The 15,731-nt window shown below is 49.7% G+C and overlaps 1 protein-coding gene across 1 annotated transcript in view; it reads left to right on the top strand.

Moving 5' to 3' along the window:
- The first annotated feature begins 2,004 nt into the window (after nucleotides 1-2,004).
- Nucleotides 2,005-15,731, top strand: part of VIL1 (villin 1) — a 32,668-nt gene continuing 18,941 nt past the window's right edge. The window contains exons 1-11 of the mRNA XM_006891897.1: nucleotides 2,005-2,051; nucleotides 5,404-5,489; nucleotides 7,346-7,420; nucleotides 9,027-9,223; nucleotides 10,079-10,187; nucleotides 10,375-10,485; nucleotides 12,275-12,477; nucleotides 12,586-12,664; nucleotides 13,376-13,474; nucleotides 14,835-14,988; nucleotides 15,590-15,690. Of these exons, the coding sequence (XP_006891959.1) occupies nucleotides 5,415-5,489; nucleotides 7,346-7,420; nucleotides 9,027-9,223; nucleotides 10,079-10,187; nucleotides 10,375-10,485; nucleotides 12,275-12,477; nucleotides 12,586-12,664; nucleotides 13,376-13,474; nucleotides 14,835-14,988; nucleotides 15,590-15,690 (1,203 nt within the window). The 5' untranslated portion in view covers nucleotides 2,005-2,051; nucleotides 5,404-5,414. The remainder of the gene's footprint in view (nucleotides 2,052-5,403; nucleotides 5,490-7,345; nucleotides 7,421-9,026; nucleotides 9,224-10,078; nucleotides 10,188-10,374; nucleotides 10,486-12,274; nucleotides 12,478-12,585; nucleotides 12,665-13,375; nucleotides 13,475-14,834; nucleotides 14,989-15,589; nucleotides 15,691-15,731) is intronic.

Below are 15,731 nucleotides of genomic sequence, written 5' to 3'. Positions count from 1 at the left end.
AGTGGTGAGAATCTTTGTTTTCTTGATGTTGATCTTCAATCCATATTGAAGACTACAGTCCTCGATCTTCTGCAGCAAGCACTTCAGGTCCTCCTCAGTTTCAGCAAGCAACATTATGTCATCTGCACAACGTAGGTTGTCAATGAATATTCCTCCAATCCTGATGCCATATTCCTCCTCATAAAGCCCAGCTTACTGAATGATCTGTTCTGCATATAGATTAAAAAGGTATGGGGACAGGATGAACATTATGAGGACTGCTTCCTGGTCCAAGTATAGGTTTCACATAAGCATAATCAAGTGTTCTGGGATTCCCATTTTCCTTAAGATTAGCCACAATTTCTTGTAATCCACACAGTCAAATGGCTTTACATAGTCAATGAAACAGAGATAGACATTCCTCTGATACTCTTTGCTTTTTGTCAAGATCCATCTGACATTGGTGATAATGTCTTTAGTGCTACAACCTCTTCTAAACTCAGCTTTTATTTCTAGTAGTTCTCTGTCAATGATATTAGTGATATTGTTCCATAATTTCCACTGTCATGTCACCTTTTTCTCGGAATGGGAATAAATATGTATCTCTTCCAGTCTGTTGGCCAGGTAGTTGTCCTCCAGGTTTCTTGGGACAACCTGGTGAGCACATCCAGGGCAGCATTCATTTGTTGAAATATGTATGTTGATATTCCATCAATTCCTGGGGTTTTATTTATTGCCAAGTCCTTTAGAGCAGCCTGCACTTCCTGCTTCATCACCACTGCCTCTTGATCATATTTTGTTTCATGAAATTCTTCTGTGTCAAGCCAATTCTTTTTGGTACATGATTCTGTATACTCTTTCCATCTTCTTTTAATGCTTCCTGGATCATTCAGTATATCTATTCTTTTGTACTAGACTCTGCAAGGAGCCCTGGTGGCATAGTGGTTATGTACTTGGCTGCTAACTGAGAGGTTGACGGTTCAAACTCAGGAACCACTCTATGATGGAAACATGAGGTGGCCTCTTCCCTAAAGATCACAGCCTTGGAAGCCCGTGGGGTGGTTCTCCTTGGTCCTATAGGGTCTCCATGTGTCAGCATTGACCCAATGGCAGTGGGTGAAGGACCGTGCAGAAGGGAGCATGGGTAGTGTGTGTACACGCACAAACATACTTGCAGGGTGGATGTGGTCAGGAGAGGGGCTGTCCCTACCTGGCCACTCCATCTCACTCACGAAAGGACCAGGGTTCAGAGGGCCCAGGAAGATTTCTTTAGGGGTGGAGGTTGGGACAGCTGCCATAAAAGAGTTCTACGCATGAGAAGGCCCCACTTCTTTCTGTCTTGAATGGGACAGGGTCTCTGTACGGTCAGAGGCTAGAAACTGAAACCGTGGCTTCTAGAAGAAGAGTGGGAGAGCAGAGTCCAAACTCTGGTTTATGGCAGCTCATAAACACACCAGGCAGAGTAAGGTGGGGGTGTGGGGGTCGGAAAGGCATTGCCTTCATGCCTCGTCTTCTAGGGAAGGATTCTGCTGGGTGGAAGATGTCCATGAAAGTGCTAGGGTTTCATCTGCTTTGGAGAGCCCCAAGTGTGAACCCCTGATCCTGCATGTGGAAGTCCCAGAGCCAGGAGTTCCCACTAGCTTGCATCAGTTCCCCAGAGCAGGAGAGGACATCAGAGCCTCCTTCTCCTGGTTGGAAGGTGGGGAGGCCCAGAGGCCTCCTACCCTCCCTGGGCTGTGCTGTCCACTTGCAATAAGGGCTAGGCCTGCATAGAAACTCAGGTCATCCCCTGGGTATGTGCTCAGGGAGCAAGGGTGGGGCACATCTGGCTGCAGCTGTCAGGCTGTCACCAGGCTCCAGGCTCCCAGGGACCTGGCGGGCACCTGCCACCCAACCCCCCCCCCCCCCCCCCCACCACCTCGCCCATACTCTCCCTCTCCGGGGACCTATCTTCCCTTATATGGTGAAGGCAGTGCCTAGAGAAGGGGGGGTGGGGACAAAGGTCGCCTTCCTGGAACCAGCTTGCCACAAATCCCAGGATCTTCCAGGTGGCAGCTGCCTCCTCCAGACAGGTAAGGCAACTGGTGGGGCGACATGGGGACCGTTGGTGGTGGACGGGACAGGACCCCGGCTTCTGCCAGGCAGCCTGGGTCCTCCAGCAGCACCCTGGCTGGTCTGGAGGGCAAGGCTGGGCTGTCTGGAGTAACACGGAGCTTCCAAGGAGAGAATACTGCAGGCCCAGCTCAGGCAACTGTCCTTTCTGTCAGCCACTACCTGCACCTCACTTCCATTCGCAAATTGTGAGCAGCCATTCCTGACTGCCTGGAACTGGGGAAGATCCTAGGACGTTAAATCCAGGACCATTCCGAGCCAAACAGGACTGGTCACCTCACTCACTTCCTCCTCTCCCTCCCAGGTCCACCTCTTCATTCATTTCTCCCCTATCTGTGATGGATTCTCTTTGTTCCCCTGACACTCTGGGCCCTTAATTCATAGGTCCCAGAATGTGACAGCCTCCAGGAATTGAATAGGCAGGGAAAGGGGATGGGGCCTTTGTTCCAGGGCCACACCCCACCATGCTAACAGGCTCCTCTTCCTCAGTGTCCCTCTGCCAGGCCTTAGTTCCGCACCTCTCCTGGATTTTCCATTTCTCTTCAGCTTTGAATGGAAGCCCAGGCCTGAGAAGGGCCTTGAGGCAGACAGGAGGCCTGCTCTGGTGTCCAGCAGGCCTGTGAGGGTACCGTTTGAGGTTTGAGGGACAGGAAGAGGGGACATTCTCTCCAGCTATTCTGGGTCCAGAAAGCAGGATGGTGTCCTGTATTTCAGGAGCTGGAAACCCCATCCCTCAGTGCTTCACCTCCTCCATACCCAGTTCAGAGGTGCAGCATAAGGGGGAGAGAGGACCCATATGCCCCCCCACCCCACAGTAGGGAAGGACTCACCAGTGGGGGGTGGGGCAGAGGTGCCTGCTCTGACCAATGTCAGGAAGACCAGGAGTTACAGCGGCATCCATGGAGGGAGCTGCCCTTCTCCCATAGCCTCCCCTCCCTCCGCCTCCTGCCCACTCTCATCCTAAAGAGGCGGCTAGAAGGTCCTCACTCCAGATTTCTGTCCATGGAGGGAGAACTCTGGCTTCCCCGAGTTTCTGCTGTCCTGAACTCCCTCTGAGAGGCCAAAAAGGGCTTCTTCCTGTTTACCTTGTATTCTCTTGCTACTGGTTTATTCCTAGACTCAGAAAATTTCTTTAGAGATGACAGCAGCCACCCAGCCTCATAGATGGAGGTGGGAGGCCCAGATCACAAAGCTAGTGTCTTGGGCAAAGGAAGATGATGACAAACATGGTGATTTAGACAAAACAGAAAAATCTCTCCTCCCTCCTTCCCAAACTGCTTTGTTGGCCTAAGTGTCCTGCGCGCCTCACTGTGTCTGCAGGACATGAAACAGCTGACGGTGGAGTAATGACATCTGACTCCAGACACAGGGGCTTCCACCAACCCTACAGACAGGCCTGGCAGCACGCAAGCAGCTTTAAGTGGGCTGAAGGGGCTGGTAGAGGCTGGCCAGGGAGGCCTGCCCCCCCAAAAAAGAATGCAGGAAGATGGGCCACTCCACAGGGCCCAGCAGAGGGAGTTTCCAGGGAGTAAAAGGCCAGGCCATTATGCCAGGAGTTGACTCAAAGTCAAGGTGCAAACAGAGATTAGATAGAGTGACTCGGCTGTCAGCCCAAGAGGTGTACATTGACCTTTCATCGTTATTCATCAGTTCAAGGAGGGCAACTCTGGCCTGGTGTGGTGATGGGCTCAGTGGCGACATGGTGACCACTGAAATGTCAGTGGAGGAGCAGTGCAACTCTGAGTAGGACTGGACTTCAGGAGTTCTCCACTGTGACTCCATGTCACTGTCACTGGGGAACTTTTAAAAAGCACCCAGCTCTTCTCTCTAAAAGGCAGAAAAGAAAATGCCTTCGCCCGAGCTGAGCCCTGTGCCTCCTCAGTCAGTCAGAATCTGGAGGAGGGGAATGGGAAACAGCCTGGATAGCAGGGCATCAGAGCTTTTAAAACTCCACAGGTGCTTCTGATGAGGTGATGACCACAGCCACAGGTGAAGCCAGAAATCGCTGCCCCCATAAAAGCTGGGGGAGGGGAGATGTCTCCTGGGATGCTGGTCCACAGCGGGAGGGGTCACTCTTTGTCATTCATTCAATCATTCATTCAGCAAAGCGCTGCTCTGTTCTTAGAGGCTAGGGCCTGACTATGAAGAAGCGTAAGTGGCCCCTGACCTGTGTAGTTATTTAAGGGTCACCAAAGTAACGGGGGGGGGGGCAGCTGAGGGGGAGCTATCTGGGCAGTGGGGAACAGAAAACTGCCACATATTGTTGTTGTTGTTGTTGTTAAGTGCCATCGAGTCGCAGGCAACTCACAGTGACCCTGTGAAGGAGAGTCCTCGATGCTTGGGTGCCTTTCATCCTCTCTCCAGGTTCATAGGATTTCCGGAGGCAAACTATTATTATTATGGAAGTGGATGCCACTCCTCCTTCGAAGCTTGTTTTAATCGAGGAGCTCATATACTTTAAAAAAATTATCGTAAAATACACATGATGTCAACTAATCACTTTAGCCATTTTAATGAGTGCAATTCAGCAGATATACAGCATTGGGCAACTCTCTAGTTTCAGGTTGTCATCATCCCAAAAGGAAACCCTGTTCCCGTGAAGTAGACACTTCCCACTCTCCCCTCTTCCAAGCCCCTGAGCTTTCGGACTCTGTGGATTTGCTCTATTAATGGGATCATACAACATGCAGCCTTTGCACTAGCTCTTCCCACTAACACACTGTACGGAAGGTTCTTTCCTGGTGCAGCGTGTGCTTCATCCCTGCTCTCAGCTGAGTACCAGTTCACTTTAGTTTATCTAGTCAGCCACTGAGGGGCATCTGGAGTGTGTCCACCTCTTCTGGCTATGACGCGTAGAGCTGGGAGAACATCTATGTATTAATTTTAATTTGAACACCTGTCTTCAATTCTTTGGGATGCATATACTTCAAAGTCTTTATTGATTCTTTGCTTTCCCCTCCCCTTTTTTATAATACTATGACTTTTTAAAATCAAATATGACTTTGATAATTTTTTTTCCAAAAGGAAAAATTGTTTAGGAGCTAGACTGGGGTGGGGGGGAAGGGGGCCCTGGAATGCAGGCTAAGGAGTGAAGATTTCATTCAGCAGGTGATAGGGAACTAAGGTAGGTGTTTGAGCAAGATCAGAGCTGGAAGGGAAGTTGGGAGGCTAGTGTCTGAGAGTGGGAGCTAAGCTCCCTCTTCCCTCCATGCCCCCAGCACGTGAACCTGCTGGTAAAAGGTGGGAATTCTCCAGGCTGGGCCAGCAAGGTGACTCCTGAAGACAGTGTATTCTCAGGTCCTTCCACGTCAGGATCTTCCACAATGACCAAACTGAGTGCCCAGGTCAAAGGCTCTCTCAACATCACTACTCCAGGGGTGCAGATATGGAGGATCGAGGTGAGTCTGTCTGTGGAAGGGGGTGCACGACTAGAGCGGTGAGGGAAGGAGGTGGGCTGGGATTGTGTTTATTCATCTCCACTCCTGCCCTGCTGGCCTGAGCCTTTTGCACCTGGTGCCCCCTATGCAACCCCCACCCTTTTTTACCTGCAGCCTCTCCCTTCCCAAATCAACCCATATCTCCTTGTTCTTCCTCCTCCTCCTCTTTCCACTACCTTTCTGCTACCTTGAAGGTGGTGCATCTCCATCAGTTCAAATTCACCAGTGGCTCCACAGGAGAAAGATGCGAAGTCTTGTCCTGTGCAATCACAGCCTCTTTGGGTTGTTGCTGACTCAACAGCAATAAGTTTGAGTTTTCTTCTCCTTGTTTGCTGCACACCTCCCCTCTCATCATCTGTGTCAGTCTTCTTCCTCGTTTGTCCATCAGGCTTCCTCTCCAGACCTTCCTCTCTCACTTTGAAAAGTATTCTGTGTTTCTTAATAATAACAATAGATAAGGAAGATAGAAGAATTGGTGCCTTTGCATTGCGGCATTGGCAAAGAGTATTGAACACACCAAGGCCCGCAAAAGAACAAGCAAGTTTGTCTTGGAGGAAGTCCAGGGTGCTTCTAAGAGGCAAGAATGGTGAAACTTCACCACCCATTCTTCAGGCATGCATGCTGGCAGGAGGGACCCGACCTTGGAGAAAGACATCATGCTGGGAAAAGCAAAGAATCAGTGAAAGAGGGGAAGTTCTCATTGTGACAGATTGCTCTAGTGACTGCAACAATGAACTTGAGCACAGTGGAGATTGTGAAGATGGCACAGGATAGGGCAAGGTTCTGATCTATTGTTCATAGGGTCACTATGAGTCTTAGACATCTTGACAATCAAATGTTTTTAACAATAAAAATGATAACAAAATCATTCTGTACAAATTACATCAATCAAAACATGAAAATAATACAATAGAATATTTGAGTATACAATCACAGTTATTAGAAACTTAAAGTTGTCATTGTCGTAGATGCCACCGCACTGTTGAATTGCCCTCTGACTCATGGTGACCCCTGCACAATGGGACTGTATTGCTGTCACACATGAGATTTCCATTGGCTTCTGTTTTAGAAGCAGACCACCAAGTCTCTCTTAGTCTTTTCTTAGCCTGAAACCTGCTAGCATTATAGCAAAGCTTCTGTTGAAAGATGGATAGTGGGTGTGCATGAGGAGTATGGACTGGGAGTCAAACCCCAGTTTCCTGCACAGGAGGTGAGAATTCCACCACTGAGCCACCACTGTGTCCTCTGGGACATCATCATTGGAGGTCAAAGAGTTATATCCCTGTTTTCAGGGAAATGAGGGTTTATCACAGTTCCAAGTCATACTTGTTCTGATATTTTTTCCAACTAAAGTTTTCAGTGACACACACAGGAGCTCTAGGGATGTCACACACAGAGAACTGTGCTGCTAACCCAAAGGCCACACCTCTCTGGAGGTTCGAACCCACCAGCATCTCTGAGGGAGAAAAATGAGCAGTCTTCTCCTGTGGGATTTACAGGCTTGGAAACCCAATGGAGGGGTCAGCCAGGGGTTCCGACTTGATGGCCGCGGTATGAGTAGATAAGTGATGACTCGACTTGAGTTCTCAGACAGGGTGGATTTTCCCTTCACTTCTCCTTTCCCTGCTCCTATTTCCTCTCTCTTGATTCTCTTCTCTCTACTTCTTCCCCCAACTCCTGTGGCCCACTCTCTTCCCTCATCCCCTCCTTCCATTCTCCCTCCTGACAGCTTTCCCGTGCTCTGCTCCATGGCTCTCTACCAACTCTCCCTGTGGGTCACGTGGATCAGGCAGCCCCCAACCTTCTTCTGTTCCTAGGCCATGCAGATGGTGCCTGTGCCTTCCAGCACCTACGGGAGCTTCTTCGACGGCGACTGCTACGTAGTCCTGGCTGTGAGTGTGGGGCCCGCAGGAGGGATGAGCAGGAGTGACGCCCACTGACCTGGTGATGGTGGGCTGGTGTGCTGGTGGGAGGGAGAGCTGCCCTGGCTTCATCCCAAGACAGTGTGCTCTGGTTGGACCCATGTTTCCAAAACCTTCGCTCATTTTCATATCACTTGCTTGACTTCTGTCACACCCTGTACTATTAATTCATTTGTATTTTCTACTGTATTGGCTCACTTTGACATCTAAATGCATTTACTTAAAAACATAAATCTATTTATGTTTACTGCATTGAAACTGATGAGGGAGAGAATAGTTTAAAAGTAAAATATTTTAGGGCATTGTGATTATCATAAGAGTCTGGAATATCCACCAGATGCTCTGCTGGGGAAGGAGGGGCAATCTCCTCCTGTACCAGTCAGATCTGATTTGACGGTACACGCACACAAAAATTTAAAAAAAAAAAAGAGTCTGGAATGAGGATTGCAGAGTGGAGTATATTCGGGGTGGGGGTGGGGTGGGGGTGTGCGGGGGGATTGTATACCAATGAAGGAGTTTTTCTTTTGCTTTTCAAGGAGAAGAGCAAACTGGTGGGGGGGGGGGAGAAAAGTGCAACAGTGAATGAATGGAAATCCAAAATCTCTAGATGTTCATTGAAATTAATAAAAAAAAGAAATAAAAAAAAGTAAATCTATTGTGAAACATTGCACGACACGAATGAAATTAGAACAAATTATGCTGAGGGCCATAAGGCCGTCACAGAAGGACAATTATATCATATGATCATGGATATATAAAGCTAAGGACAGGTTTACATGCAGATAGAATCAACCTTGGAGGGTTAATTGAGATAATAAGTGAGGGAGAGGGAAGCAAAAACAAAGAAATAAAAGATTCTTGCAAAGTGTATAAAAATACCCTATTTTTAAAAAAAATGCATCAACTTATTTTTATCTCTATCGTTTAGTTATAAATTGAGAGGGTACTCTACCGAGGGCTAGGGTAAAAAAGAAAGAAAAACTCAAACTTTGAGGTTTCTGGAAGGAGGATCTTCAGGTTGAGAAAAAGAAAACTATAGCATTGCTGTAAATGAGTCTCAGTGTCACGTGTCAGAAATAGAAAGTAGCTATAAAACATTTACATAATTGTTAAATCTAACGTATGTTTACACGCCACCTCATTGTATCTTGGGTGGACCATGCACCTGTTTTGGGAAAAGCTACTATTGTTGGGAGCTCTGTGGCCTAGTAGTAAGGAGCTTAAACCAAAGGCAAGCAGTTCAAACCCACCAGCTGCTCTGAGGGAGAGATGGGCAATCTCCTCCTGTGTGATTCCAGCGTCTGAAGAGCTGCTGGATATCAACTATGGGTTAGTTCTCACTTGAAAGCAATGAGGAGACTAAGGTTATTAAGTTCTTTTGAAGCTGAGGAAAACGAGGCCCAGGGAGGAGAAGGCATTGAGTCCATTGGCAGACTAGGGCTGACTTCGGGGCCTGTCTGCTCATCCATGGGCTTCGCTGTAGCCCAGGATCACGTGGTGTAGGAAACCTTGCAAGGTGGGGAGGGGGGAGTGGAAGCTCAGGGCCTCGGCTCCACTCAGAACCCCTCTCCCCTAGATTCATAAGACGAGCAGCAACCTGACCTATGACATCCACTACTGGATCGGCCAGGCCTCCTCCCAGGACGAGCAGGGGGCTGCCGCCATCTACACCACGCAGATGGACGACTTCCTGAAGGGCCGGGCTGTCCAGCACCGCGAGGTCCAGGGCCACGAAAGCGATACCTTCAAAGGCTACTTCAAGCAGGGCCTTGTGTATGCAGTGATAATGGGGATCCGGGGCTGAACTGAGGAAGGGGGTACTGAAGCTGGACATAGACCTGCACAGTGGGAGGTGACCGAGGACCAGGAAAGGGGCCTGAGATTGTGGCAGGAGCCTGGAAGGGGGTACCACGTGGCTTTTGGTGATTATTTTCTCCAGTCTCCACGCTCCATTTGCTCCTGCCCGGTCATGGGCTCTTACCTTTAGAGTGTTCTAGGAGCCCAGAGACTGTTCTGAATATGCGTACCAGCACTTTCTTCCACAAGGCACCTCCTATTTGGCTCTCCCTATATAAATGGGCATTTCAAACTTCAAACCCAAATTTTCAGCTTTTCTTAAAAATGTCTTAGGTTTTGGCCTCCTTCCTTCCTATGGAAGCACACAAGTTGGGAATTACTGCTGGCATGGAGCCAGGAGGCTGTCTGCTTTCAGCCAGCCACAGACCTCACCTGTCCCTATTGCCTCATTTCCCCCTCTACACTTAGTGAAGCGGTCCCCTCACTCAGGCATCTGAGCTGGCGCCTCTTCTTAGGCCTCACTTTAGTCCTCTGACCTTACGCACACTTCCAGCCTCCACTTGGCCATGCTCCCTGGGCCCTCAGAAAGATCAGGACCAGATGCAGTGAGAGCAGCACTGAGGATGCAAACGTGAGGGAGGGCCTCCCAGGAAAACTGACTCCTTCAAGCTTACATCCTCCAGGCCTCACACCACCCCTTCCCCCCAGCCCTGCGCCTCACACCACTCCTTCCCCCCAAACCCTGCCCTTCAGCGAGCGCAGTCTCCACAACCCAGGTCTGGAAAGGTAGGGGCTTGGGGGTCTCCCTTGTTAACCCACCTCTCTCCTCAGCATCCGCAAAGGGGGCGTGGCTTCCGGCTTAAAGAACGTGGAGACCAACTCTTACAACGTGCAGCGGCTGTTCCACGTCAAGGGCAAGAGGAACGTGGTGGCTGGAGAGGTGGGCATCACACCAAAGCCTTGGGACATGGCCTCCTGTCCTTCCTGACAGCCTGGAGGGGACTTTACACGGAGGCTCGGGGCCCTGGGTGGGGGGCAGAGCTGAGAAGGGCAGGGAGAGGGTGGGTAAGGGAGACCGTGGGTGGTGGGCGTGATCTGAGCGAGCTCCTGCCCTCCACGACTCCCAGGTGGAGATGTCCTGGAAGAGTTTCAACCGTGGAGATGTTTTCCTCCTCGACCTTGGAAAGCTAATCATCCAGTGGAATGGGCCAGAGAGTAACCGCATGGAGAGGCTCAAGGTAACCGCCATGGCCACCGCCTGCCCCTGCAGCTCAGCACCTGCTCACCAACTCCTCCACGCCCCGCTGGAACCCCATTCCACCCCCATCTCTATATGCAAAGGTGGATGTGGTGTCTCTGTGTAGTGGGCAGAGGCTTATGGGTGTTCATCAGCTCCGTAGTCCTCTGATTTACTGAGTCTACCGAATGGCAACACCCCCCTGGATAGTGAAAATGGCTAAGCACTCCACTAACAGTCTTAAGGTTGGTGGTTCATACCCACTTAGAAGCACCTGAGAAGACAGGCCTGGTGATCAAATTCTGAAAGGTCCCAGCCTGGAAACACCCATGGAGTAGTTCTTGGCATGTGCGTCAGAATCCACTCTTCGAGAACTAGCAGTAATAAAATCTTTGTGGCTGACTGTTGTCCTAAGCTCAGGGCGTCTGATGGTGAATGAATGGGTCAGACCCTGCAGGCTGGAGTTGGCTGTCCACTGCAGAGTTGGTTAATTATTTCCAGTGAAGGCTTCTGGGAGACGGCAAAGGTGGAACAGGATGCTTAAGGCAGCAAAGACAGTGACTGACCAGTGTTCAGCCAGGGGCCAGTAACAGACAGTTGTGGCTGATGTTTACCCTTGGGGCTGTGGGAGGCTGTGGACAAGTTTTAATGGGAAAGGGACATGGGGTAATCTATGATGTCGAGTCATTTTCATTCCTTAGTGGAGATTATGGAGGCAGGAGGGAGTAGGGACCCCTGTAGTCATCCATGGGGGTGGGGTGTGCAGGCTCAGGATGGGTCCACAGGATCTATGCAGAATGAGGGCACAGGAATGGGATGACGCAGAAAGGAAGGTCTTAGCATGGAGCAACCATGGGAATGGGGGGGTCCATGGACGTCCCATTTCCTCAGGGGGAGAGGGTTCAGGAAGCCATAGATTTGAAGAGCCAATTGAGAGTTTAATTTTGGAAATGTTAATGTGTTGGATAAACGTAATGAGAGCAGAGAGCTGGGCTGTGAAGAGAACAACACAGGCCTTGGTGGTCCAGGGGAGGCCTCGAAGGCTGTGTGTGTGTGTGTGTGTGTGTGTGTGTGTGTGTGACAGAGACACACACACAGAGAGAGAGAGAGAGAGAGAGAGAGAGAGAGAGAGAGTTAGTTCAGAGAGGGGAGGGGCGTCTAGGATCAGGATGTGGATGATGAGACGATTCCAAGGGGGCTGAGGAGAGTGTGTCTGAGAGAGAGAAAGAGAGAGTGTGTGTGTGTATGTGTGTGTGTGTGTACGTACATACAGAAGTGCTTCATGCTTATGTCTATTTGTGAACACAGATACTGTTCCTTCTGTGTGTGTGTGTGTGTGTGTGTGTGTGCGCGCGCGCGCTTGTATATGTCTGTGTGTGAACATATGTGAGATTGTACTCTGTGTGTGTCTGTGTGTGTCTGTGTGTGAACATGTGTGAGATTGTACTCTGTGTGTGTGTGTGTGTCTGTGTGTGAACATGTGTGAGATTGTACTCTGTGTGTGTGTATGTCTGTGTGTGAACATATGTGAGATTGTAGTGAGGGCTCCTCTTCAAAACTGTGAGGTTAGTGTCAGGACTGAAGACCCAGCAGATACACCCCAACAGCACTGCCAAGGAAGAAACTTTTTTCTCAGCTAGTCTCCACCACATGCCTTAACAGCTAGTTCAGGGCACCTTAAAGGAGTGAAGCAGGGCAAGTGCCTCAGCCCTTGGGGCTGCAGCAGACTATACTGGTGGCTGATACCTTGTTCCATTCATCCTTCATGGTCATCTGTGGTCTCTCCATAGGGTATGACTCTGGCCAAGGAGATCCGAGACCAAGAGCGAGGTGGGCGTGCCTATGTGGGTGTGGTGGAGGGGGAGAATGAGAAGGCGTCCCCACAGCTGATGGAGGTGATGAACCACGTGCTGGGCCAGCGGAGGGAGCTGAAGGCAGCAGTGCCAGACACCGTGGTGGAGCCAGCCCTCAAGGCCGCCCTCAAGTTGTACCAGTGAGTGCCTGTCTGGGGGCGTCCTGGATGCGTGGAACTGCCCCTGGCAGGATCTTCAGTTGGGAGACTGGGGACCCACCCCAACTTTGCCTTCCCTTTGTCCTGCAGTGTGTCTGACTCCGATGGGAAGCTAGTGGTTAGAGAAGTCGCCACCCGGCCCCTCACACAGGACCTGCTCAGTCATGAGGTGAGGCCTAGCTTTCAAATGGCCTTTTTCCCCTTAGCAGGAAAGATTCCAGCAGGCTAAAAGGCTAGAGAGTGAGTATGGGAGGACAAATATAGATAGATAGATAGATAGATAGATAGATAGATAGATAGATAGATAGATAGATAGATAGACAGATACAGATATAGATATCTCCTTTGTGTGTGTGTGCATCAATTCCATTTCTACACATATTACTCCATTATAGTGATTACATTCTTCAAGCTCACCATTCTTTTTTTTATTTTTCATTTCAGTGAACATCTACAGAGATTTTGGAATTCCATTAATTCATTGTTGCACCCTTCTCCCCGCCCACCCCCGCCCAAGCTCACCATTCTTTCTTATCATTCAGGATCCTTTTCCAAATTATTCCACGAGCACAAAGAAACCCTCTGAGCTTCTCATCAAGCCTTTTGAGCTGCTGTTGTAATTTCAGTCACTTAAAATTAGTTTGAAGAGCTCAGCATTCAAAACAGACATTTTTGTTAATAAAGCCAAACTACTAGTTGGTTCATAAATGACTTCAGAGAATAGCTTATCTCAGAGGAATAGCTTCAGGGGTTGACCAGAATGTCTGGATTTGGAGAATTGAAATTCCCCCCTTTTGATCAGCAAGAGACTTTTTATGCCCCAAATTTCTCCAGTCTGTTTCAGCACCTGAGGTTCTCACTGAGTTTTTCTCGTCTCTAGGACTGTTACATCCTAGACCAGGGGGGCCTGAAGATCTACGTGTGGAAAGGGAAGAAGGCCAATGCTCAGGAGAAAAAGGAAGCCATGAACCAGGCACTGGTAGGGGTGTGGGTCTGGGAGGAGGTAGACCTTAGAGGAGGAGGGAGAGTGATGGGAGGAGGGACACACAGACACCAGGCAAGAGAAGGAAAGTGGGCTACAGACTGAGCTTATCACTAGTTGGGGATTGGGGAAGACTTGGGGGATGGACAAGGCAGGGAGCTGGGCTTTACCCCGCTATGAGAGTCTGAGGGTCCACTCTGTAGCTGTCTTGGGGGTTTCTATACATCAGAGAGCCAAGGGCCAGGCAACCCTGAGACTTCCTCAAGATGTGCATCCTTCTCAGGGGCAACAGATCTGACAATTACTACATAACTTAGGAGAGACTGGAGAGCATTATACTGAGTGAACTTAGTCTCAAAAGGACAAATACTGCATAAGACGATTATTGTAGAAATAGAAAGATAACTAGTAAAATGTATATGAGGGTCCAAGGTGGGGAGGGGAAGAGGAGAGGGTGAGGATAGGGGGTAATCACAGAGTCACACAGATTGGTGGGTGGCGGGAGGGAGAAAAGGAAATGGGAGAGATCCAGGGGGGATCTGGAAAGACAGGGTAGTGGTGGACATAGTTCAATGATTAATTTTATAAAACATAATGAATGGGAATGATTGTAGGAAACACAATGTGAGTGAAGGATAGTGTAAAACACAGTGTATATTAACTTTCTAAGCAAACCAGTGTTTTGGGTTTGTTTGGTTTTTTTTTAATAAAAAAAAAAGCTGTGCCTCCTTACCTCCCTGGACTCAGACCTGGTTCAGGGGAGGGAGAGAGAAATGGAAATTGGTCTTTGTCGTTTCTTCCAAGTAGTAGAGCCAGGCTTTGGCTGGTCAGTTCATAGTCATTATTTTGCCTACAGTCAGTAATCCAACTGGCTTGGGATCAATGGTAGATTAACAATTGGGTTCAGGACTGAGATTGGAAATAGAGGTTAAAAGTCAGGGTTAAGGGGGGCTCTGGTGGCCTAGTGGCAAGGAGCTGCAACTACAATCCGAGAGGCGCACGGTTCGAATCCACCAGATGCTCTGGCGGGGAAGGAGGGGCAGTCTTCTCCTGTAACAGTCAGATCTGATTTGACAGTACACTCACATAAAAATAATAAAATAAAATAAAAAAAAATGTTTAAAAAAATTGGAGGTTAAAAATGAGGCGGGGTCAAAGTTGAGGTCAGATTTGGCCTTGAGGATAGGATCATAGCAAGGTTTGGCTTGGGGTCAGCATTAGGTTTAGGGTTGGGTTCAAGTTTGAACTTGGGAGCAATTTGACCTTGAGTCTGGTTGGAATTAGATGGGACTTTGGGTCACACATGGGATGGGAGTGGGGAAAGGACACAGCTCCCAGCCATGATGTTTCCTCCCAGAACTTCATCAAAGCCAAGCAGTACCCGGCGAGCACGCAGGTGGAGGTGCAGAACGATGGGGCCGAGTCCGCCGTCTTCCAGCAGCTCTTCCAGAAGTGGACAGTGCCCAACCGGACGGCAGGCCTGGGAAAGACCCACACTGTGGGCTCCGTGGGTGAGGACTGGCCAGGCAGGGCAGGGGAGGGCACGGCCCAGGGGCACATCAGGAGGGGACCTTCTGCACATCCCTAGATGGGGTAGGTGTTACAGAGGGGTGTGAGTGAACACAGGGTTGTCATGAAAAGAGACTGGGGACCACATGCGTCTCATTTGAATGGGATTGCCCCCCCCCTGAAGAACTTCAGTGACCAGCTGGTATTTGCCAAGGACAAGCTCAGCACCAAGCCCCCCCTCTCCTGCACAGGGGAAGCCAGAGAGTATAAAGCCTCTGTCATCAGCTCCCCATTGAGTTGGGACTCCATGGTAGTCGGGACATAGGCAGATCTTCAAACTTGCCCTCTGATCCGCCACAGCTCCCCAGAAGCACAGGAGATGCTGTTCTAGATTCTAACACTGTCTCTCTAATCTTGATACCTCAAGTAAGCCCCTGGATCTCTCTAGCCTCAGTTTCCTCATCTGTACAATGGGTCTCGTTATGATAGCTATCACTCAGGCCCACTGTGAGGACCCAGAGAACCAGACTAGAAAGTGCAGGTTGGGCAGCCTGCAAGTCCCCAACTGGTGACAGGTGGTGTTGTGACTCCCCCCCATCCCAGCCAAGGTGGAGCAGGTGAAATTTGATGCTGCATCGATGCATACCAAGCCAGAGGTGGCTGCCCAACAGAAGATGGTTGATGATGGAAGTGGGGAGGTGCAGGTATGACGGATGGAGGGGGGATGTGTTGTGGAGGGGGGAGG

The sequence above is a fragment of the Elephantulus edwardii genome, unplaced genomic scaffold (genome assembly GCF_000299155.1).
Source record: "Elephantulus edwardii isolate Elephantulus edwardi_28Jun2011 unplaced genomic scaffold, EleEdw1.0 scaffold00106, whole genome shotgun sequence".
NCBI classification, from domain to species: Eukaryota; Metazoa; Chordata; class Mammalia; order Macroscelidea; family Macroscelididae; genus Elephantulus; species Elephantulus edwardii.
The sequence above is the reverse complement of the archived record's forward strand: the minus strand, read 5'-3'. Positions and strand labels throughout refer to the sequence as shown.